This window comes from Elephas maximus, chromosome 2, assembly GCF_024166365.1.
Source record: "Elephas maximus indicus isolate mEleMax1 chromosome 2, mEleMax1 primary haplotype, whole genome shotgun sequence".
Lineage (NCBI taxonomy): Eukaryota > Metazoa > Chordata > Mammalia > Proboscidea > Elephantidae > Elephas > Elephas maximus.
The window spans coordinates 197,334,261-197,358,576 of NC_064820.1; the positions used below are offsets into that span (position 1 = coordinate 197,334,261).

At 42.5% G+C, this 24,316-nt stretch overlaps 1 protein-coding gene and 1 pseudogene across 10 annotated transcripts in view; one reads left to right on the forward strand and one right to left on the reverse strand.

Moving 5' to 3' along the window:
* ZNF346 (zinc finger protein 346) overlaps nucleotides 1-24,316 on the forward strand; it is a 56,687-nt gene that overhangs the window by 21,324 nt on the left and 11,047 nt on the right. For 7 of the 10 annotated variants that reach the window (XR_007516195.1, XR_007516192.1, XR_007516193.1 and 4 more), the window contains exon 6: nucleotides 23,668-23,761. The exons of 1 other annotated variant lie outside the window; for it this stretch is intronic. Coding sequence is in view for 4 of the 9 variants with exons in the window: in XM_049874388.1 (XP_049730345.1) it covers nucleotides 23,668-23,761 (94 nt within the window). In the remaining 5 variants the exon portion in view is untranslated. Of the gene's footprint in view, nucleotides 1-212; nucleotides 1,432-23,667; nucleotides 23,912-24,316 lie in introns of those variants that run through there. 2 more of the 10 variants (XR_007516196.1, XM_049874385.1) reach the window with 2 other exon arrangements.
* On the reverse strand, nucleotides 1,571-2,769 carry LOC126061593 (40S ribosomal protein S7-like; annotated as a pseudogene).

Sequence of the window (24,316 nt, forward strand, 5' to 3'; positions counted from 1 at the left end):
GGAGTGAGAATTCACAGAAAGTTAGGAACCCTTCCCATCACAGTAACTACTTGTAGCCTATAATACCCCAGAGAGAGGGAGTATTATCATTTTCTCTTTCAGTAAATATTTGTTTAGCACCTACTGTGTTCCCTCACTGGGGATACAGTAGTGACCAGCTGACACAGTTCCTGTCTCACGGAGCTCACATGAGCATTGATGTTGATTCTCAGGGCTCCCTCGGGCAATGGTCTTCCTCCCCGGGCCGTGGAGTTGAGGCCCCCACAGCATCCAGGTGTGGAATAACTTGGTCTCACAACACTGCTGCCCAGAGTCATCTGTGCTCTTCCCACAGTCATGGAGAAGATGAACACTCAGATGCTATAGATGTTATATGCCAAATATGGGGAGAGAGGGATCATGCCTCTATAATAACTCTGCAGACACCAAAGGCAGCCATACAACACAGGCCATCCCTGAGCTATGCTGACACAGATGAGACAGTGTGAAGCAGCAGCTGGAAAGCAAGGGGAGAAGACTGCAGGCCAGATCCCTCCCGCAAGGTGTCAAGGATTGCTCTTCCAATGCCACTGAAGGACCCTGCTTTATCCTCTTCCAAAAGGGAAGGGGTGGCTAATACTACTCCCACATATAGGCAGTGACATCCCCATTTAACAGAATCTCATATGCTGAGAAAGCAGCCCTGGTGGCACAGTGGTTAAAGCACTCTGCCGCTAACCAAAAGGTCGACGGTTCAAGCCCACCAGCCGCTCCACGGGAGAAAGGTGTGGCATTCTGCTTGCCGTAAAGATTTACAACCTATGGAGCGGGTTTTTTTTTTAAATAGGGTCAGTATGAGTCAGAATCAACTCAATAGGAATAGGTAATGGGACAGAGGAATGTAGAAACTTCAGAACCCAGTTCCTCAGAACACTTCTTCACAGTGGCCTACTTTGGCCTGTGATTGATACGCCAACATTGCATTCCAGCTGGCATGACCAGGGTTCCCTTGCAGCTGACCCTTCTTCCCAACAGCATCCTCCCCTGCTTTACTGGGCCCAGCCCTGGTGATTTCCTCATCTCTTGTCCATTGGCAGGACTCAGGCACTGCAGATGTTTTGACTGCTTATCTTGATTTGTATCCATTCTGTCCTTTTATCTCAAGCGAAAACTTCCTTCTTGAATCCACCCACCTCCTCCATTTGTCTAAGGCTAAATTACCCACATTTACAGGCAGTCCCTGGATTATAAATGAGTTCCATTCCTGTCTGTCTTTAAATTGAATTTATACGTAAGGTGTAAGCCAGTCTGTCTTTAAATTGAATTTGCAAGTAAGGTATAAGCCAGAACAGTTAAATATGGTTCTTATCTAACATCAATTAGTCAAATGTTTTGTCTTAGTATATGTAGTGTACCTTTCTATCCATAAAAACATTGAAGAAACACTTCTAGATACACTAAAACATCTTTAATCAATAATAATAATGTTTTCATGCACACAGCAAAGTAGCAGCCATGTTATTAGGAACCATTGTATGTACCTTGAATTTTTTTTTTAATTGCGAATGGTTCTTTATTTAGTCATTTTTGTTTACAATTGAAGCTCTGGGCATTCAAAATTATCGTCCTTGCCTGTGAGCTTCACCAGAAAAAGTTTCAACCTTGTGTTCTAAATGAACTTTTATAAGCCGGCTGCCAACCAGTTTTACATGGATTCTCTTACCCACGATTTCACGTGGGAAGACCAAGTCTTCAAGGATTGCATCATGCACGGCTGTCAGAGTGCAGCTCCTGGGACGCTTCTACTTATTTTTTGTACGACTTTTTCGAGTTGGTTTGGGCAGAATTCTCCTCTGAGCAATAAAGACAATTTGCTTTCCACTGAACTTTTTCTCCAGTTCACGTACTAGCCTCACTTGGATTTTCTGGAAAGACTTCAGTTGAGGAACGGGAACAAAGATTATGATAGCTTTCCGACCACCACCAACTTCAATTTCCTTGGCTGCGGTTATATTCAGTTCCCTCAACTGAGCCTTTAGGTCCGAGTTCATCTCCAGTTCAAGGAGCGCTTGAGAAATGCCAGACTCGAATTCATCCAGCTTTTTGCCATTGGGTTTTACAATCTTTGCGCTTCAACTGAACGTGGCCTTTTCCTTGCTTACAGCCAGCGTAGGAAGGGCTGTACCTTGAATTTTTAATATAATAGGCTTTCTGGGGTTGGTTTGTAACTAGAGGTTGTATGTAAGTCGAATATTTGTAACCTGAGGACTGCCTGTAATCCTAGGATTTAGCCTGGAGCCTTTTTTCTCACTCAAGGCAGCTGACTGGTTTACATATTAACAAAAATCTTTCATGAAAACCTAGGCAGAGGGACAGGAGGATCATGCGCCCCCCTGGTATTAATATACACATTCTAATTTAATACCCGCAGTATTCCTATAAGTAGGTATGACTATCCCATTTCACAAATTCATAAGTTGAGACTCAGAGTGTCTTGTTGAAGGTCATTCTGCTGTTCGTATAATGCTGATAAGTGGTGGCATCAGTATGGGTCTCTACTTAGACTCCTTCCTCCTGCCTGGAAGTTCTGAGTGTCTTTAGCAGGAGGCTTTGTGAGTACAGAATGTCCAGCAGAGGTGCTGAGCCACTCTGACCCCTTATAGAGGTAGGATGTTGACCTAGGATAAGCAGGCAATGTTAACGGACAGGGATGCTGCCTTAGTGAAAGATTTAGATTTGTTAGCAGCTTGGCTTCTACCTACTGGCCTCCGTCAAAGCTTGTTCATTCATCTAGTCGGTCATCTAACACTTAGTAATGGCTGCTGTGATCCAGGCCCTAGGCTAGGTGCTTGTCTTAGTTATCTAGGGCCGCTATAACAGAAATACCACAAGTGGATGGCTTTAACAAAGAGAAGTTTATTTTTTCACAGTAAATTAGGCTAAAAGTCCAAATTCAGGGTGTCAGTTCTAGGGGAAGGCTTTCTCTGTCTGTGGGCCTTCTCATCAATCTTCCCCCAGACTAGGAGCTTCTCTGTGCAGGGACGCTGAGTCCAAAGGATGTGCTCAGCTCCCAGCACTGCATTCTTGGTATGAGGTCCCCATTCTCTGCTCACTTCCCTTTCCTTTTTATCTCATGAGAGGTAAAAGGTGATGCAGGCCATACCCCAGGGAAACTCCCTTTACATTGGATCAGGGATGTGACCTGGTTATGGATAGTGTTACAATCCCACCCTAATCCTCTTTAACATAAAATTACAATCCCATAAGTGGAGGACAACCACACAATACTGGGAATCATGACCTAACCAATTTGACACATTTCGGGGGGACACAATTCAATCTGTGACAGTGCTCTCACATACTGCCTCATTTAAGCTGCACGACAACTCTGTGGTACAAGTTTTATTACTGCCATTTCACAGATGAGGATATTAGGATCAGAAAGATGAAGTGATTTGCCCAGAGTTCCATACTAGGGAGGGGCAGAGCTAGAGCCAGCCTTGAAAACCCAAGTTGATTTCTGTGTTGGGACCAGAGAATAGTTCCCAAAGGGCTTATGGCAACTGAGGATCTCTTCAGATGTAAGAGGCAAAGGCAACTTCTTCCAAGCAGACCAAACAAGTCTTGGAGTTTGTGTTATATGCCAGATCTCACATTTTTCTCATAGGTTTACCCAAGAAGGCCAGAACTAAAACCTGCATGTCATTTGGGCAGTGTCTTAGGCTGGATTCTCTAGAGGAGCAAAATCAGTAAAACGTGTATATCTATAAATATATAAAAGAGAGAGATTTATTTCAAGGAAATGGCTCACGCAGTTGTGGAGGCTGTCAAGTTCCAAATCTGGGGGTCAGGCATCAAGCTGGAGACCTCTACAGATTCACGTGGTTGCAGGGGCTGACAAATCCAAAATCAGCATGTTAGAAGGCAGGCTGCTAGCTCACATCTCAAGAAACAGAGGTCACAGGATGACAAGTCAGATACAAGATAGATAGGGAGCTTTGCCAGAACATCCATATATGTTGTATGCAAGGCACACCTTCAAAGAAAGTCCACTCTCAACTGATTGGCTGCTCACATCAGATCACAAAATGGAGGATAATTTACATACTACCTGCCAAAGGACTGAGAATCGTGGCCTAGCAAAGTTGACATATAACCTTAACCATCACAGTCCACCCCTTGTCAACTTGGCAGCTGTACACATCTGCTTAAACCATATACAATCTGTAAATAAAGACAATTATCAAGTCAAACTTAAACCTAAGATGATACAACTAACATGCATACAGCTGAAAACACAGTAGCCTCATTTGCATCATATATTTATATATATATATATATATATATATGCATATGTATAACAAAACAAGGAAGAAATACTCAAAACGATTACACTCCTCGTTTCTGCAACTGGTGACATGGTCATAGCTGGTATTTAGAACTACCTTCTTAAACTATTCATTTCGTATTCCCTTTGCCTTCAGCAAGCACCTCAGCTGGTTGTGGTTCTTTGCCTGGTAGGGTGACCCAAACCTTCATTCCTGAAGAGTCTGGTAGTAGTAGTCATGTTGGAATTGGGTTGGTGTAGTTTTCCATTTACTTTAATCACAGGGCATAGTAGTACTAAGAGACATCCTGAGGGATCTCCTGTATTCCAGACATACTGTTCTTTACCTCCATTTTGTGATTATGAACCCAATTTCCCCTTAATAATCAGGATCAGTCCACCAGCCAATATGATTACTCCCTTTGCCTGTTGATCGAGGGGCAGAAGGAGCCCAAAGTGGCCAGGTGGCATTCTTAACTTCTTGTTCGATGGAATCAGTGTTGTGTCTCCCGGCGGGAGCATTCCTCCCTTTGGAACTAAGACCTCTAGACTCACAGACCATATGGTTGTGGGAACAGGAAGCAAAAATTTTGCATATGGGAGCACTGGTGGAGGCAGAGCCAAGATGGCGGAATAGACGCTTCCAGCGAGCCCTCTTTACAACAAAGACCCGAAAAAACAAGTAAAATGAGTATATATGTGACAAATTGGGAGCCCTGAGCTTCAAAGGCAAGCTTATATAAAGAACTGAGAGGAGGAAGAGACCATTGAGAAGCGGAGAGGAGTTACCGGACCTGAATCACGGGGAGCCCTCAGGCACCGTTCCCAGAGCAGCGGCGGCGGTGGACTGGTACTAGCGTTCGCCCGCAGTTTCCTCAGGGAGAAGCAGCCAGCCACACAACCTGCTCACACCTCTGGAATCTGAGCAGAACGGCACTCTCGGCAAAAGCTAAGTACTTGCGTATATTTTATCGCGCCCCGCCCCACCCCCAAGCCAGCTTCAGCAGCTCAATTCCTTGGGCCTGAGATAGGCCCTATTGAGCACCTAGAGCCATCCCCCTGGCCTTGGGGAAAGAAAAAATTTACAGTTGGGGGAAAAGATAATTTGTCAGCCCCACTAACCGGGGGACCTCAGGACAGAAGCAGCTCCTGTCCAGTCATAAACTGTCCATGGACTTTGAGCACCTTTCCCTTCTGCATGGAGCTGTATGGGCCTATTCCAGGAGAATAGGCCCTTGCTTGCAAATTCCAACCATTTCAGCTGCGTGGTAGAGATGTGGGTGTTTGATGTTTGACATTGCTTTGCCTGTTAAACAAGATCCTCACCTACCCATATCAGGGACCTAAGGGCTGGTAGCTCCACTCAGGTCACCCAGCCACCCGCGACACAGGTCCAAAGATAACTGGTACCTCCCAGTCCTTACAACCAAAAACTTTGGGTGCCCATGGTCCGTCTGGAGAACCCACCCACCTGCACACTCTAGGGAACAGGGACTCACTTTCCTCAGAGACGCTCAGGGGTTGGTTCTTAGCTGCCTGCCTTGTTCACACCGTGACCCCCTGCTGCAATCAGATACCAGTATATACGCCAGTCACCCCTGCCCCTCTAAGACTGTAGGACAGAGCCTGTACCACACACCTGATGATCAGCTACCTGGAAACCTGAGCTGAATTCATACAAGAAAACTGAATGGACTCCTAGACTGATATACCTGATAACAGCTCTAGCCATCTGGGGACAGAACGTCACAGCTCCAAAGGCGAAAATAATCAAGCTAGCTCACTCAAGCAACCCATAGGAGTATACCAAAACAAAGCAAGAAGCTACAACACAGTAAGCAAGCATAACCTAATACAATAACTTCTAGATGGCTCGGAGACAACAGTCAATATCAAGTCACATAAAGAAACAGACCGTGATCACCTCAACAGGCTCTCAAAACAAAGAATCCAGGGATCTTCTAGATGAAAGTGCATTCCTGGAATTACCAGATACAGAATACAAAAGTCTGATATACAGAACCCTTCAAGACATCAGGAAGAAAATGAGACAATACGCAGAACAAGCCAAGGAACACACAAATAAAGCAATTGAAGAAATTAGAAAGATTATTTAGGAACATAATGAAAAGTTTAATAAGCTGGAAAAATCCACAGACAGGCAACAATCAGAAATTCAGAAGATTAACAGTAAAATTACAGAAGTAGAGAACTCAATAGAAAGTCAGAGGAGCAGAATTGAGCAAGTAGAAGCTAGAATTTCTGAACTCGAAGATAAAACACTTGCCACTAATATATTTGAAGAAAAATCAGATAAAAGAATTTTAAAAAAATGAAGAAACGTTAAGAATCATGTGGGACTGTCTCAAGAGAGATAACCTACGAGTGATTGGAGTACCAGAACAGGGAGGGTTAACAGAAAATACAGAGAGAATTGTTGAAGATTTGTTGGCAGGACTCTTCCCTGATATCATGAAAGATAAGAAGATATCTATCCAAGATGCTTATCGAACTCCACATAAGATCTTAAAAGAAAGTCGCCAACTCATAATCAAACTTGCCAAAACCAAAGATAGAATTATAAGAGTGGCGAGGGATAGACAAAAAGTCACCTACAAAGGAGAGCCAATAAAAATAAGCTCGGACTACTCAGCAGAAACCATGCAGGCAAGAAGGCAAAGGGATGACATATTTTAAAAATTAAAAGAAAAAAATTGCCTGCCAAGAATCATGTATCCAGCAAAACTGTCTCTTAAATACGAAGGTGAAATTAAGACATTTCCAGATAAACACAAGTTTAGGGAATTCATAAAAACCAAACCAAACCTACAAGAAATACTAAAGGGAGTTCTTTGGTTAGAAAATCAATAATATCAGGTATCATCCCAAGACTAGAACAGTGGGCAGAGCAACCAAAAGTCAACCCAGACAGGGAAATCAAAAAAAAACAAAGCAAGATTATTAAAAAAGAAAAATGCTCAAAACAGGGTAACAACGATGTTCTTATATAAAAGAAGACAACATTAAAATAATACAGAGAGACTAAGAAATGAAATCATACACCTTCCATATGGAGAGGAAGATATGCAGATACAAAGAAATAAAAGTTAGCTTTAAATCTAGAAAAATAGGGGTAAATAATGAGGCAACCACAAAGGAGACAAACTATCCTACTCATCAAAATAAGATACAAGAAAAAAATAGAGACTTACCAGAAACAAAATCAACAACGACAAATATGAGGAAAGGGGCAATATATAATCTACTCAGCACTTAAAAAAAGAAACTGTCAACAACACACAAAAAAAAGACATCAAAATGATAGCACTAAATTCATAACTCTCCATAATTACCCTGAATGTAAATGGACTAAATGCACCAATAAAGAGACAGAGTGGCAGAATGGATTAAAAAACAGGATCTGTCTATGTGCTGTCTACAACAGAAACACCTTAGACTTAGAGACACAAACAAACTAAAACTCAAAGGATGGAAAAAAATATATCAAGCAAACAATCAAAAAAGAGCAGGAGTGGCAATATTAATTTCTGACAAAATAGACTTTGAAGTTAAATCCATCATAAAGGATACAGAAGGACACTGTATAGTGATTAAAAGGGCAGTACACCAAGAAAATATAACCATATTAAATATTTATGCACCCAATGGCAAGGCTGGAAGATACATAAAACAAACTCTAACAGCATTGAACAGTAAGAGACAGTTCCACAGTAATAGTAGGAGACTTCAACACACCACTTTAGGTGAAGGACAGGACATCCAGAAAGAAGCTCAATAAAGGCACGGAAGATCTAAATGCCACAGTCAACCAACCTGACCTCATAGACATATACAGAACACTCCACCCAACAGCAACCAAGTATACTTTCTTTTCCAATGCACGTGGAACATTCTCTAGAATAGACCACATATTAGGTCATAAAGCAAGCCTTAGCAGAATCCAAAACATTGAAATATTACAAAGCATCTTCTCTGACCATAAGGCCATAAAAGTGGAAATCAATAACAGAAAAAGCAGAGAAAAGAAATCAAACACTTGGAAACTGAACAATACCCTGCTCAAAAAAGACTGGATTATACAAGACATTAAGGATGGAATAAAGAAATTCATAGAATCCAATGAGCATGAAAACACTTCCTGTCAGAACCTTTGGGACAGAGCAAAAGCAGTGCTCAGAGGCCAGTTTATATCAATAAATGCACACATCCAAAAAGAAGAAAGGGCCAAAATCAAACAATTATCCCTACAACTTGAACAAATAGAAAGAACAACAAAAGAAACCCACAGGCACCAGAAGAAAACAAATAATAAAAATTAGAGCTGAACTAAATGAAATAGAAAACAGAAAAACAATTGAAAGAATTAATGAGACCAAAAGCTGGGTTTTTGAAAAAATCAACAAAATTGATAAACCACTGGCCAAAGTGACAAAAGAAAAACAGGAGAGGAAGCAAATAACCCGAGTAAGAAATGAGATGGGCGATATTACAACAGACCCAACTGAAATTAAAAGAATCGTATCAGAGTACTATGAAAAATTGTACTCTTAACAAATTTGAAAACCTAGAAGAAATGGATGAATTCTTAGAAACACACTACGTACCTAAAGTAACACAAACAGAGGTGGGAAAAAAAAATTTTTTTTTTTTTAACAGAGGTAAAACAACTAAATAAACCCATAACAAAAGAAGAGATTGAAAAGGTAATCAAAAAACTCCCAACAAATAAAAGCCCTAGCCTGGACAGCTTCACTGCAGAGTTCTACCAAACTTTCAGAGAAGAGTTAACGCCACTGCTACTAAAGGTATTTCAGAGTATAGAAAATGACGGAACACTACCAAACTCATTCTACAAAGCCACCATATCCCTCATACCAAAACCAGGTAAAGACACCACAAGAAAAGAAAATTTTAGACCTATATCCCTCATGAACATAGATGCAAAAATCCTCAACAAAATTCTAGCCAATAGAATTCAACAACATATCAAAAAAATAATCCACCATGACCAAGTGGGATTCATACCAGGTATGCAGGGATGGTTCAATATTAGAAAAACAATGTAATCTATCACATAAGTAAAACAAAAGACAAGAATCACATGATTTTATCAATTGATGCAGAAAAGGCATTGGACAAAGCCCAACACCCGTTCATGATAAAAACTCTCACCAAAATAGGAATAGAAGGAAAATTCCTCAACATAACAAAGGACAATTATACAAAGCCAACAGCCAACATCACCCCAAATGGAGAGAGCCTGAAAGTATTCCCATTGGGATTGGGAACCAGACAAGGATGCCCTTTATCACCACTCTTATTCAGCATTGTGTTGGAGGTCCTAGCCAGAGCAATTAGGCTAGATAAAGAAATAAAGGGCATTCAGATTGGCAAGGAAGAAGTAAAAGTATCTCTGTTTGCGGATGACATGATCTTATACACAGAAAACCCTAAGGAATCCTCAAGAAAACTACTGAAACTAATAGAAGAGTTTAGCAGAGTATCGGGATACAAGATGAACATACAAAAATCAGTTGTATTCCTCTACACCAACAAAAAGAACATCGAAGATCAGTGCCATTTACAGTAGCCCCCAAGAAGATAAGATACTTAAGAATAAATCTTACCAGAGATGTAAAAGACTTACACAAAGAAAACTACAGTACATTTCTGCAAGAACCAAAAGAGACTTACATAAGTGGAAAAACATATCTTGCTTATAGATAGGAAGACTTAACATTATAAAAATGTCTGTTCTACCAAAAGTGATCTGTACATTTAATGCAATTCTGATCCAGATCCCAATGATATTCTTTAATGACATGGAGAAACAAATCACCAACTTCATATAGAAGGGAAAGAGGCCCCAGATAGGTGAAGTATTACTGAAAAAGAAGAACAATGTGGGAGGCCTTACCTTACCTGATTTTAGAATCTGTTACACCGCCAATGTAGTCAAAAAAGCCTGGTACTGGTACAACAACAGATACATAGACCAATAGAACAGAATTGAGAATCCAGACATAAATCCATCCACATATGAGCAGCTGATATTTGACAAAGGCCCCAAAACAGTTAAATGGGGAAAAGACAGTCTTTTTAACAAATGGTGCTGGCATAACTGGATATCCATCTGCAAAAAAAATGAAACAGGACCCATACCTCACTCAATGCACAAAAACGAGCTCAAAATGGATCAAAGACCTAAATATAAAATTTAAAACAATAAAGGTCACGGAAGAAAAAATAGGGACAACGTTAGGGGCCCTAATGCATAGCATAAACAGCATACAAAACATTATTAAGAATGCAGAAGAAAAACTAGATAACTGGGAGCTCCTAAACATCAAACACCTATGCTCATCCAAAGACTTCACCAAAAGAGTAAAAAGACTACCTACAGACTGGGAAAAAGTTTTTAGCTATGACATTTCCGATCAGTGCCTGATCTCTAAAATCTACGTGATATGGCAAAAACTCAAGTACAAAAAGACAAATAACCCAATTAAAAAATGAGCAAAAGATATGAATAGACACTTCACTAAAGACGACATTCAGGTAGCTAATAGATACATGAGGAAATGCTCACAATCATTAGCCATTAGAGAAATGCAAATCAAAACTACAATGAAATTTCATCTCACTCCAAAAAGACTGGCATTAATCCAAAAAACACAAAAAAATAAATGTTGGAGAGGCTGTGGAGAGATTGGAACACTTCTGCACTGCTGGTGGGAATATAAAATGGTCCAACCATTTTGGAAATCGATTTGGCACTTCCTTAAAAAGCTAGAAATACAACTGCCATACAGTCCAGCAATCCCACTCCTTGGAATATATCCTAGAAAAATAAGAGCCTTTACATGAACAGATATACGCACACCCATATTTGCTGCAGCGCTGTTTACAATAGGAAAAAGATGGAAGCAACCAAGGTACCCATCAACGGTTGAATGGATAAATAAATTATGGTATATTCACACAATAGAATACTACGCATCTATAAGGAACAGTGATGAATCTGTGAAATATTTCATAACATGGAGGAACCTGGAAGGCATTATGCTGAGTGAAATTAGTCAGTTGCAAAAGGACAAATATTGTACAAGACCACTATTATAAGAACTTGAGAAATAGTTTAAACTGAGAAGAAAACATTCTTTTGTGGTTACAAGAGTGGGGAGGGAGGGATGGTGGGAGAAGGGTATTCACTAATTAAAAAAAAAACTAATTAGATGGTAGATAAGAACCACTTTAGGTGAAGAGAAAGACAACACACAATACAGGCGGGGCCAGCACAAGTGGACTAAACCAAAAGCAAAGAAGTTTCCTGAATAAACTGAATGCTTCAAAGGCCATTGTAGCAGGGGCAGGGGTTTGGGACCATGGTTTCAGGGGACATCTAAGTCAATTGGGATAATAAAATCTATTAAGAAAACACTCTGCATCCCACTTTGGAGAGTGGCTTCTGGGGTCTTAAACGCTAGCAAGCAGCCATCTAAGATGCATCAATGAATCTCAACCCACCTGGATCAAAGGAGAATGAAGAACGCCAAAGACACAAGGCAATTACGAGCCCAAGAGACAGAAGGGGCCCCATGAACCAGAGACTACATCATCCTGAGACCAGAAGAACTAGATGGTGCCCGGCTACAGCCGATGACTGACCTGACAGGGAACACAACAGAGAACCCCTGAGGGAGCAGGAGATCAGTGGGATGCAGACCCCAAATTCTCATAAAAAGACCAGACTTAATGGTCTGACTGAGACTAGAAGGACCCCGGTGACCATGGCCCCCAGACCCTCTGTTGGCCTAGGACAGGAACCATTCCCGAAGCCAACTCTTCAGGCGTGGATTGGACTGGACAATAGGTTGGAGAGGGATACTGGTGAGGAGTGAGCTTCTTGGATCAGGTGGACACTTGAGACTATGTTGACATCTCCTGCCTGGAGGGGAGATGAGAGAGTAGGGGGGTTAGAAGCTGGTGAAATGGACACAAAAAGAGAGAATGGAGGGAGAGAGTGGGCTGTCTCATTAGGGGGAGAGAAATTGGGAGTGTGTAGCAAGGTGTATATAAGTTTTTGCGTGAGAGACTGACTTGATTTGTAAACTTTCACTTAAAGCACAATGAAAATTATAAAAAGAAATTTTTGCAAATGGATCACTAGGGGTAATAGTGAGTGATGCCACTCCCATTCCTACCCCTTGGTTTCTGGACCTTTTGATCCTGGCTGTGGGAGAAACTGCACCACATATTGGATTATAGTTTAGAGCGTATTTATCCTCCCAGAGAACATTGCCACAACCCTGAAAGGTATTGCCACCTAGCTGTCACAGTTAATTGTGTCTTTTGGAAGGGCATTCCATCATTATGTCAAGCCAGCTGCTTCAAGATGATGAGAAACATGGGAAGATCAGTGAATTCCATGAGTGTGGGCCATTGCTGCAATTCATTTGCTGTGAAGTGAGTTCTTTAATCCACGGCAATCCTGTGTGGGATACCAAGATCGTAGATAAGGCATTCCATAAATCCATGGATGGTAGTTTTGGCAGAAGCATTGCATGCAGAGAAGACAAATCTGCATCCAGAGTGCCCCAGTAAGTACAAAACACTGCCCTTTCCATGATGGAAGTGATCCAATACAGTCAACCTGCTACCAGGTTGCTGGCTGATCACCCCTAGGAATGGTTCCATATCGAGGACTCAGTGTTGGCCTCTCCTGCTGGCAGATTGGGCACTCAGCAGTAGCTGTAGTCAAGTCAGCATTAGTGAGTAGAAGTCCATGTTGCTGAGTCCATGTAGAACCTCCATCCCTGCCACTATGGCCATTTTGTTTATGAGCCCATTGGGCAATGACAGGAGTGGCTGAGGAAAGAGGCAGGCTGGTATCAACAGAATGCATCATCGTATCCACTTGGTTGTTAAAATTCTCATCTGCTGAGGTCACCCTTTGGTGACCATTCACATGAGACACAAATATCTTCAACTCTTTGGCCTATTCAGAGAGGTCTGTCCACATGCCTCCTCTAATACCTCTTTGTCTCCAATTTTCTCATTGTGTTCCCTGATCATCTAGCCAAACTATTGACCACAGCCCATGAATCAATATACAGTTGCACATCTGGCCATCTCTCCTTCCAACCAGAATGAACAACCAGGTGCATTGCTTGAAGTTCTGCCCACTGGAAAGGTTTTTCTTCACCACTGTCCTTCAGGGAGATCCCAGAAAGGGGCTGCATTACTGCTGCTGTCCACTTTAAAATGGTGCCTGCAAATCATGCATACCTATAAACCAGGCACAAGTTTTTCTTCCTCAGTCAATTGATCCTAAGGAACTCCCTGTGAGGCCATAGGGGCAGACTGGGAGCAGACAGGTAATATGACAGGAGTGGAGACCATGGGCATTTGGGCCACTTCCTCATGTAACTTTGTGCCTTCAGATCCTGCTCAAGCCTGATCTTATATATACCACTTCATTTAATGATGGAGTGCTGCTGTGCATGCCCAACTTTATGGCTCTCTGGGTCAGACAATACCCAGTTCATGATGGGCATCTCAGGCCACATAGTGACTTGATGGCCCATGGTTAAGCCTTCAGTCTCTGCTAAGGCCCAGTAACAATCCAAAAGCTGTTTCTGAAAAAGAGAGTAGTTATCTCCAGAGGATGGCAGAGCTTTGTTCCAAAATCCTAAGGGCCTATGCTGTGATTCAGCAATAGGGGCCTGCTAAAAACTCCAAACAACAACTCTATCTGCCACTGACACTTCAGGCACCATTGGATCAGCTGGGTCGTATGGTCCAAGTGGCAGAGTGGCTTGCACAGCAGCCTGAACCTGTTGCAGGGCCTCCTTGTTCTGGGTCCCACTCAAAAGTAGTAGCTTTTCGAGTTACTTGATAAACAGGCTAGCACACCCAAATGAGGGATATGTTGTCTCTAAAATCCAAAGAGGCCCACCAGGCATTTTGTATCTCCTTTTTAGTTGTAGGAGGGGCGAGATGTAACAACTTATCCTTCACTTTAGAAGGACTATCTCGATATGCCCCACACCACTGGATCCCTAGAAATTTCACTGAGGTGGAAGGCACCTGCATTTTTCTCGGATTAATTTCCCACCCTCTAGCACACAAAGGCTCCAGGAATTGAAGGAATACCAATTGAGATGTTTCAACAGATGAATGCAACACTGGAAGTGCTCACTTTGCCAAGAAATTTGGGAGACAGCTACATGACCAGCCTACTGGAAGTGATCCATATTTATGCATATCCCAAAGAAAGGTGATCCAACTGAATGAGGAAATTATTGAACAATATCATTAGTATCACATGCAAGTAAAATTTTACTGAAGATCATTCAAAAGTGATTGCAGCGGTACATTGACAGGGAACTGCCAGAAATTCAAGCAAGATTCAGAAGAGGATGTGGAACCAAGGATATCATTGCTGATGTCACATGGATCCTGGGTGAAAGCAGAGAATACCAGGAGTATGTTTACCTGTCTTTAGTTAACTATACAAAGGCATTTGACTGTGTGGATCATAACAAATTATGGATAACATTGTGGAAAAATGGGAATTCCAGAACACTTAATTGTGCTTGTAACCTGTACATAGATTAAGAGGCAGTTATTTGAACAGAACAAGGGGATACTGCGTAGTTTAAAGCCAGGAAAGATGTGTGTCAGGGTTGTCTCCTTTCTTCATACTTATTGAATCTGTATGCTGAGCAAATAATCTGAGAAACTGGATATATGAAGAAAAATGGCATCAGAATTGGAGGAAGGCTCTTTAACAGCCTGCATTATACAGATGACACAATCTTGCCTGCTGAAAGTGAAGAGGACTTGAAGTACTTCTAATGAAGATCAAAGACCACAGCCTTCAGTATGTATTACACCTCGACATAAAGAAAACAAAAATCTTCACAAATTGTGTCAGTAAGCAACATCATGATAAATGGAGAAAAGACTGAAGTTGTTAAGGATTTCATTTTACGTGGATCCACAATCAACATCCAGAGAAGTGGCAGTCAGGAAATCAAAAGACGCGTTGTATCGGACAAATCTGCTGCAAAAGACCTCTTTAAAGTGTTGAAAAGCAAAGATGCCACCTTGAAGACTAGGGTGCGCCTGACCCAAGCCATGGTGTTGTCAGTCACCTTATATGCATGTGAAAGCTGGATAATGAATAAGGAAGACTTAAGAAGAATTGACACCTTTGATTTATGGTGTTGGCAAGAATATTGAATGTACCACGGACTGCCAAAAGAATGAACAAATCTGTCGTGGAAGAAGTACAGCCAGAATGTTCCTTAGAAGCAAGGATGGCAAGACTACATCTCACATACTTTGGACATGTTATCAGGAAGGACCAGTCCCTGGAGAAGGGCATCATACTGGTAAAATAGAGTGTCATTGAAAAAGAGGAAGACCCTCAATGAAATGGATTGACACAGTGGCTGCAACAATGGGCTTAAGCATAACAACGATTATGAGGATGGCACAGGACCAGGCAATGTTTTGTTCTGTTGTACATAGGGTCACTATGAGTTGGAACCAATTCGACGGCACCTGATAGCAACAACAGCATGCAAATGTCTTACCAGTAAGTCTACTTCTTCCTTCCTAGATCCGATCAGCATAATGTCATCAATGTAGTGGACCAGTGTGGCATCTTGTGGAAGGGAAAGGCCATCAAGGTCCTTGCAGACTAAATTATGACATAGAGCTGGAGAGTTGATGTACTCTTGGGGTAGGACACTGAAGCTGTATTGCTGACCATGCCAGCTGAAGGCGATTATGAAGATGTTTCTTCATAATTAGAATCAAGAAAAAGGCATTGGCCTGATCAGTAGCTGCATACCAGGTACCAGGAGATGTATTAATTTGCTTAAGCAGTGAAACCACATCTGGAACAGCAGCTGCAATTGGAGTCTCCACATGGTTAAGTTTTTGAGACTTCACTGTCATTGTCCAAGATACATCTGTTTTTTTGTACAGGCCAATTAGGTGAGTTGAATGGGGATGTGGTAGGAATGGCCACCTTTGCATCCTTCAAGTCCTTAATGGTGACAGTAATCATTGCAGTCCCTCCAGGCATGTGATATTGCTTTTGGTTTACTGTTTTCCTAGGTAGGGGCAGTACTAATGGCTTCCGCCTGGCTTTTTTTTTTTTTTTTTTTTAGCATAATCACCCTTTACTGCACTTGTTGGGGATTCAGTGTGGAGGTTCTGCTAGTTGCTGAGTATATCTGTTCTAATTATGCATCCTGGAACTGGGAAAATCACTACAGAATGGGTTTGAGAACTCACTGGATCCACTGTGAGATACACCTTAGCTTAGACTCCATTAATAAACTGACCTCCATACACCCCTGCCCTGACTGGTAGACCACAGTGATGTTTTGGGCCTCCTGGAATTAGTGTCACTTCATATCCAGTGTCCAATAATCCCCAAAAAGTCTGATTATTTCCTTTGCCCCAGTGAACAATCACTGTCTTAAAAGGCTATTGATCCATTGGAGAAGGCTGGGAGAAAGATTAACAGTATAAATTTTTGGCAATGTAGTGGGGTCTTTGGCAAGGGGACCTGGCCTCCCCTTCATTAAAAGGGTTGTGGGATTGTAAACTGACTCAAGTTGGGGAATTGATTGAGGAGATGTGACTCTTCTGGCAACTCAAGTTAGACTGCCCTTCAGTTGACCTAGAATTCTTCTGCTTGTACAGATTAAGTAAATATTTAGTAGATTTCCCATCTATTTCACTCCTAGGGACATCATGACTAAATAGCCAACACCATAACTCCGTACAAGTCAAACTATTCTGATTAGTGCTTTGGCTCCCCTGTCCATTATGGTAACCATGCCCACCTTGTCTTTGTTGGTTAAGTGCCACCACTTGGTCCCTACCACCATGGGGTCCAGTCGTCCCCATTGTAGTTAGGTGTCTTAATTCAGTTAGGGCTGTTCCCACTCTCAAATCTGATTTACGTAAATAGCAATCACAGCAATCTTTAAGGATGCCGGTGCTCGCTTCACAAATTTGTTCCTCGTTGTGGTGAAGGTGTATCCTCTGGGCACTCCATGGTTGGGTTTGTGGATCCAATCTGATAAATGCACTCTAACATGCTAATTTTCCTAAGCTTTTGAATACTTCTTCTACAGCATACCAAGGCAAGTCTGGTACTTCAGCTTGATCTAGTATAGGTCACCACATAATCCATGCTTCAGTGAACCAACCAAATAAACTATTAACTTCTTTTCTAACTCTCGAGCTGAAACATTGAATGAAGAATGTGTGCTTAGTGGGCCCATATCAATAAACTCAGACAGATCCAACTTTATGTTCCTTGCAGCATTATCCCACACCCATAACAGCCATTCCCACACATATCCCCCAGGTTTCTATTTGTATGTATGAGAAAAATCAAGCAGTTATTTTGCAGTGTAGCATACCTCCTCCTGGATCACACTTTGTACTTCATCTCTTGTGCTTGTCTGGGACAAAGTCTGGTTCTAAGTCTAGAAGCAAAAATGAGTGGTATGGGTGGGTCCTGGGGACATTCACCAATGTCTTGTAAGGTATTGCCTCAGACAATGCCCCAGGCAACACCCCAGGCTCCACCCCAAGCAGTATCTCAAAGACTTCACATACAAGTGGGTTAATCTCATCAAATGGGGGTGGAAGGGATAATGGTTTTGTTGGGGAGGCTGGCTTAGCAGACAAAGATGGAATAATCTCAGATGGGAATAAGAGGGCTGGTTCTATTGACAGGAGTGATTCAACAGAACTTAGGGGCTCAGTGTCCCAGCTTCCTGATCATCTGCCCATATGTCCCCGTCCCAAGTTTCAGGATCCCATCTCTTCTTAATCAATGCCTTCACTTTAACTTCAGACACCATTTGAGTTGGGAATTCAATTGGCATTGTAATTCAGTAACTCTTACAATAAGACTCTGTGTTTGGTTTTTGGCAGTATCAGCTCTTTTATACAAGAAATAAGGCTTTCTTTCAGGACACAAGTAGCAACTTTCAGATCTTATATGAGGTGCTTGTGCTGTGACTGAAGCTTTGAACTCATCCCTTTCTTTCACCACTTTGTTTAGCGAAAGTAGGACCAACCAACCAGCTTCCTTATACTTTTCATTCTGACAAAATTGTAGAAAAGTATCAAATACACAATCATGCAGAGCCTTTCACTCACAAATATTTGATCCATCAGTGGTGATATTTTGCATATTTCTATTGCCACCTCATGCCATAGATGAGCAGTGCCTTCTTTACTACTGGAGGCAGAGTCATCAGTGCCTTTTAAGAGTAGCCAGACTTGAGAACCAATTCAGAAACCTCACTCTTATGATTTTGTTCTTATAGAACCACTCTCAGTACCAAATGTCTTAGGCTGAGTTCTCTAGAGGAGCAAACACTGAAGCATATGTATAGTCATGCCTTGCTTAATATGTACGATACGTTCTGTGAAATAGGACATTATGCAATTAGGACACTGTGCAAACACCATACTATATACAGGCAGCCCCCAGGTTGTGTACCCAGACCTGCCTACTCTTCTGTCTGCCTGAGGAGCAGGAACTGCCTGGGCCCATGAGCCCCCGCCACCACCTGCTCGCTAGACAATGCCCAAGCACTGTATCCACTGGATACAGGAGGCCAGCCTTGCTGGGTATGTGGCTGCGGGCCAGGCCAGGGCTGCACGAGAAGCTGGCATCAGGACTTTGCACACATCTGGGCACATGGGGGGAACTCAGAGAGGTGGCCTCAGGCACCAAGCAGAAGCCGTGCATATGAGTGCCAGGAGCACAGCTGGTAGTGGCAGCCCTGGCTGCTGCAGCCCATTGGTGCAGCTACTTTCTGATCATGTGTAGCTGCCCCTGGAGCTGGAAGACCACGAGCACCCAGGGCCCAGCCAGCGCCTGCAGCAGAACAGGAGGAGCCACAGCAGGCACTGCTCTGCGCTGAGAGTAGGTGGCTGCTGGGCAAGTGAATGAAGCCAGGAGGAGAGGGAGGAGGAGGAGGAGGCGCTACAGGGATTGGAAAGCACCCACTGCTTATTCACTCAGGAGGTTTGAGTCTTTAAAACCATTAGGGGGAAACAATAAACAAAAGAGCTGCTTTCCCTTTGAAAAAAAAAAAAGCCTTATGGCACTACAGACATGTATGCTGGCAGATGTTGACTAAATGGATGTTATGCAACGCATACCTGTACACATAAACATACATAGAGAGATTTGTTTCAAGGAAGTGGCTCATGCAGTTGTGGAGGCAGGCAAGTCTCAAATCCGTGGGTCAGGCGTCATGCTGGAGGCTTCTCCTGCCTCACGTGGTTGCAGGGACTGATGAAACCAAAATCAGCAGGTCAGATGGCAGGCTGCTAGCTTATGTCCCAAGAAGTGGAGGTCAGAGGATGATGAGTCAGATGCAGGATCAAGAGTGAACGAGCTTTGCCAGAACATCCGTATATATTGGATGTAGGCCACACCCCCAAGGAAAGTTCCCTTTCAACTGATTGGCTGCTCACATCAGATCATAAAATGGAGGATGATTTTATAATATCTGCCAAGCCACTGAGAATCATGGCCTAGCCAAGTTGACACGTAACCTTAGCCATCATAGGCAGCCAAATCCTTCCAGCCCCCAGGACACTCAGCATCCTCTCTGAGTTATTGAACCCTCCTCTGCCTCACCCTGTCACTTTGTCCCCCTACTTAGGGCCTTGCCTTCCACACAGAGCAGATCTGCTTTTTCTTCCCCATGCTGGTCACCCGGTTCTTCAACCTCTATACCTAGAACAGGTTTTCAAGTCTTATTAAATTAATACATAACTGTCAAGTATTTGTTGAACTCTCTCCTAATATGTGCCAGGCAATGTATATAAGGTAGTAAACAAGACAGGTATTCTCCATGTTCCCATGGACCTTAAGAGTCTAGCGGAGAAAACAGATGTTGAGCAGATAATTACAAGTATGACAAGCCTTAGGAAAGGAGACAGATGGGGTACTATGAGCATATAAAATAAAGGGAGATAAATGAAGATGGAGGGAGCGGTGATCAAGGAAGGCCTTTTGGAGGTCAAGGGGCGTGGTGTGGAGCAAAATGAGGCCAGTTAGATAGATGAGTAAGTGTCCAGCCATGGACACTTAAGGACTTGGGCTACATGAGCGCTTAGACTAAGGTAGCAGTGGAGGAGATGGACAGAGTAGAAGGATTCAAGACGTATGTAGGAAGTAGAGTTGTCAGGACTTGGCCATCAAATGTGGGAGATGAGGGAAAAGGAGCAGTCAAGGATGACCTCTAGGTTTGGGCTTACACAGTTAGGAGGATGACCAGATTTTGTCACATTGAATTTGAGATGACCATGAGGCATTCATATAGAGATGTTAAAGAGGCAATTAGTTAATGTAATTGATATCACTAAATTACATATCCAAAAAATGTGGAATTGGCAAATTTTTATATATATTTTTATAACAATTTCAAAAAAGACAATTGGGTATACGGGTCTAGAGCTCAAAGGAGAGTGGATTAGAGAGAAAAATTTGTGTTTCCATCATATGTTAGGTTCAACCATATAAAATTGATATTTTTTGTAGGTCAAGAACTGTAGAACATTGGTAGTTTTGTTTTAACCTAATAGGCCGTAATTAAAGTTGGAAATGAATGAGATACCTTAGAGAGTTTAGAGAGAGACAAGTGTTTAGCACACACCCCTATGGAGTATCAACATTTATTGGTGGGGAAAACAGGAGACAGCAAAAGAAACTGAAAAGGAGCAACCAGAGGAGGAGAAAAATTAAGAGCCTAGCATGCTGAAAGCCAAGGACTGGGAGAATTTAAAGAAGGAAGGAGTAAATCAGTCTGTCAGATGCTGCTGAGAGGTCATATAAATTGAGGCCCAATAGGCATCCAGTTTGTTAAATTGATATGCGTGGAAGCCACACTTGACCTTGGAAAGGGTGTGTGTGTATTGGGGGCTTGCAGAGTGACTGAGAAGCATTGAAATGGAAAGCCAAGTGTAGACAGCTCTTTCAAAAGGCTTGGCAGAGGGAAGAGAAAATAAAAGCAATAGCTGGAGGGAAAAATTAAATAGAAGAAAGACTTCCACCAACTTGAGACAGGCAACATTCTTTTTTTCCCAGACAAGCCAGATCTTTAAATATCAGCTCTAGTGACTTACACTTTATATTGTCACACAGGTAAACCAGAATATCAAACGTTTTATACAACAGTAAAAAAAAAAAAAAAAGCAGGTGAAAATTCATTCTTGTGGGTATTAGACAAATCCATTTTTTTCAGAAACACCAGTAGATTCTGCAGTTGCCCCAAATGATGGTTTGAATCTAGTTCTCAGCTCAGCAGGCAGTGAGCTGAGATCTTGTATCTCACAGGGAGCATAAGAGAGTCCAGAGACCTGTGGTGTAGAAGGAAGAGCAGGGGCTTCACAGTCAGACCAGGGGACAAATCCCAGCGCTAACCGAGAAGAATCACATCTCTGAGCAGGTTCCCTGCTCTGGTCTTGCAGGGTTGTTGTAAGGTCCCAAGGACATAAATACAGAAAGCCCTGGAATAGTGCGGTGCTTAGGAGATAATAAGTGGGCTGTTGTAACCTGTCGTCGGTGACTCTTAATCATTTGTGGTTGTCATCCTCACACCAGTCCCAGGTTCTGCTTCCACACATCTTTGCCCCGTTAGAATTGAACCATATGTACTGGCCTTAAATGTCTAAAAAGGACCTTGAATTCTGAGAGCCATAATTTTCTCCCTAAATTTTTAAAGGGGTGGATGTGTCTTCCAGGAAACTCCTAAAGATACGAGGAAAACAAACATAGCTGGGAACACTGGCTGACTTAGTAGAGGAGATTGTCGGTTTTCTCAGTAGCTGAAGCTGTTATGAAAGGCTATTTAAAAGATACCCACCACCACTCCTTTGCCAGCATGACTCACAGAGCTCAGAAGAGTAGAATAACAATAGTCATAAGTGTTCACATTTATTGCATACTTACTGTGTGCCAAATACATTTATTTAAATCATTACAGTAACTTTACGATGTTGATACTGGTATTAACGCCATTCTATAGATGAGCCTGAGTCTCAGAGAAGCCCCACTTTTACAAATGAGGAAATCAAAGCTCAGAGAAGTTAGGTAATTGGCCTGTGGTCCCACAGCTAAGAAATGGTAGAGCTGGGATTTGAACCTAGGTGATCTCACTTCAAAGCTGTAAGACTTTAGGGTGGCAGATATTTGTCAGCACTAGAGAGCCCTTGAAATCATGTGTAGCGGTCTTTCTTATACAGCTCATCCCTGGCTCGCTAGAGTAAGTACAACCTTTGCAGTTGAGTCCAGCCTGAATTTGCCACTTACTAGCTCTGTGTTCTTGAACATGTGACTGTGCCTCGGCTGCTAACCGAAAAGTCAACGGTTTAAGCCTACCAGCCGCACCGTGGGCGAAAGATGTGGCAGTCTGTGTCCATAAAGATTTACAGCCTTGGAAACATTATGGGGCAGCTCTACTCTGTCCTATACCGTTGCTATAAGTTGGAATCAACTCAACGGCAACTCTTTTTTTTATAAAGTAGAATAATGAACCTCATAAAATCGTGTATGCAGGCCAAACAAAATTATATGAAGTGAATGGCATATATCAGGCGTTTGGTAAATAGCGGTTTTGCATTGTAAGTATTTTGATTGTAAGTTGTGGTATAATTGGTTTGCAATTGAGAGAAGCTGAGGATGAGAGAGGGGAAGGGATTTAGCCAAGGTCACACAAAGGCAGAACCAGAAGTCTAGTGCCATATTTTGGCCCCTGACCCTGCTAGACCTTGTGGGAGAAGGCCACTTGGTTGTTGGAGCAGCCCTGATAGACAGGGTGTCCGTGAGCCTCCAGGTAGAAAGATAGATTGATTCTCATAACAGGCATTCTCATTAATTACTGTTATTGCAAGCCTGAGGAGAGTGGCACCTTCCCAGAGACTCCTCTCAGTGAAAGGCATTCTTAATGAGGCCACTTAGCACAGTCAAGGTGGAGAAGACAATTATACCAAATATCACCTCTTTGTTCTGTCATTATTTATTTACTCAGTAGACAGTTTAGGCTGGGACTAAGGGCACAGAAGAGAGTGAGAACGAGGAGGTTCTCAACCCTGAGGAGCACATAGGCACACAGTGTGCTCCTGAGACCAAGGCTTCTGGGATTCCCTTCAGGGCCTACCACTTGACCTTGCCCCACCCATCAGTCCTCAGAAAGGCATCTGTACATCCTGTCAAAAGCAAGTCCCCAGGTCCTGCTTACTGGATGACTAAACATCTTGATTTTGATGTGTTTCAGCTGGGAAGGGCTACCCCTGCAAGACTTGTAAGATAGTGCTGAACTCCATAGAGCAGTACCAAGCTCATGTCAGCGGCTTCAAGCACAAGAACCAGTGAGTAACCATCCTTTAAAATTCAAGGGTCTGCAGCAGGAACTCAGGGCCTCTGAACCAGAACAAAGCCAACTTCTCAGCTAAAATGGAACCCTAGCAGCTTTTTCTCAGTCAACAGAGGATGAATCAGTTAACAGAAGTGACTTCTCTGTAAGTTTTTCTCCGATCAGCTTTTTCCCCAATCTTTGGACCTCCTGGGCTGAAGGTTTTAGTAGAGAATCATAGAAGATTTCTTTGATGGTCCCCTAAGAGTACCTGGATTTCCTGGCCTTTAGCAACCTGAATAGAGATACATTTTTCACTGGCCTGAAGACCTGTCTTTGCTGCTATCAATGTTGTGGCAGGAGCTCCCTCTACAGGCAATTGCCAAATGGGACCAGGTTCTTTGACTGTTCAGACATTTGTTTATACCTTCTGAGTGGTAACCAAGACAGACCCAGGCCCTGTTCTCAGGACCTTACAATCTGATGGAAGGAGACAGACAATTAGCAAGCAAACAACTAGTAATTATGGATTGTGATAAGTACTTTGAGGGAAACAGGTCTCACAGCTCCT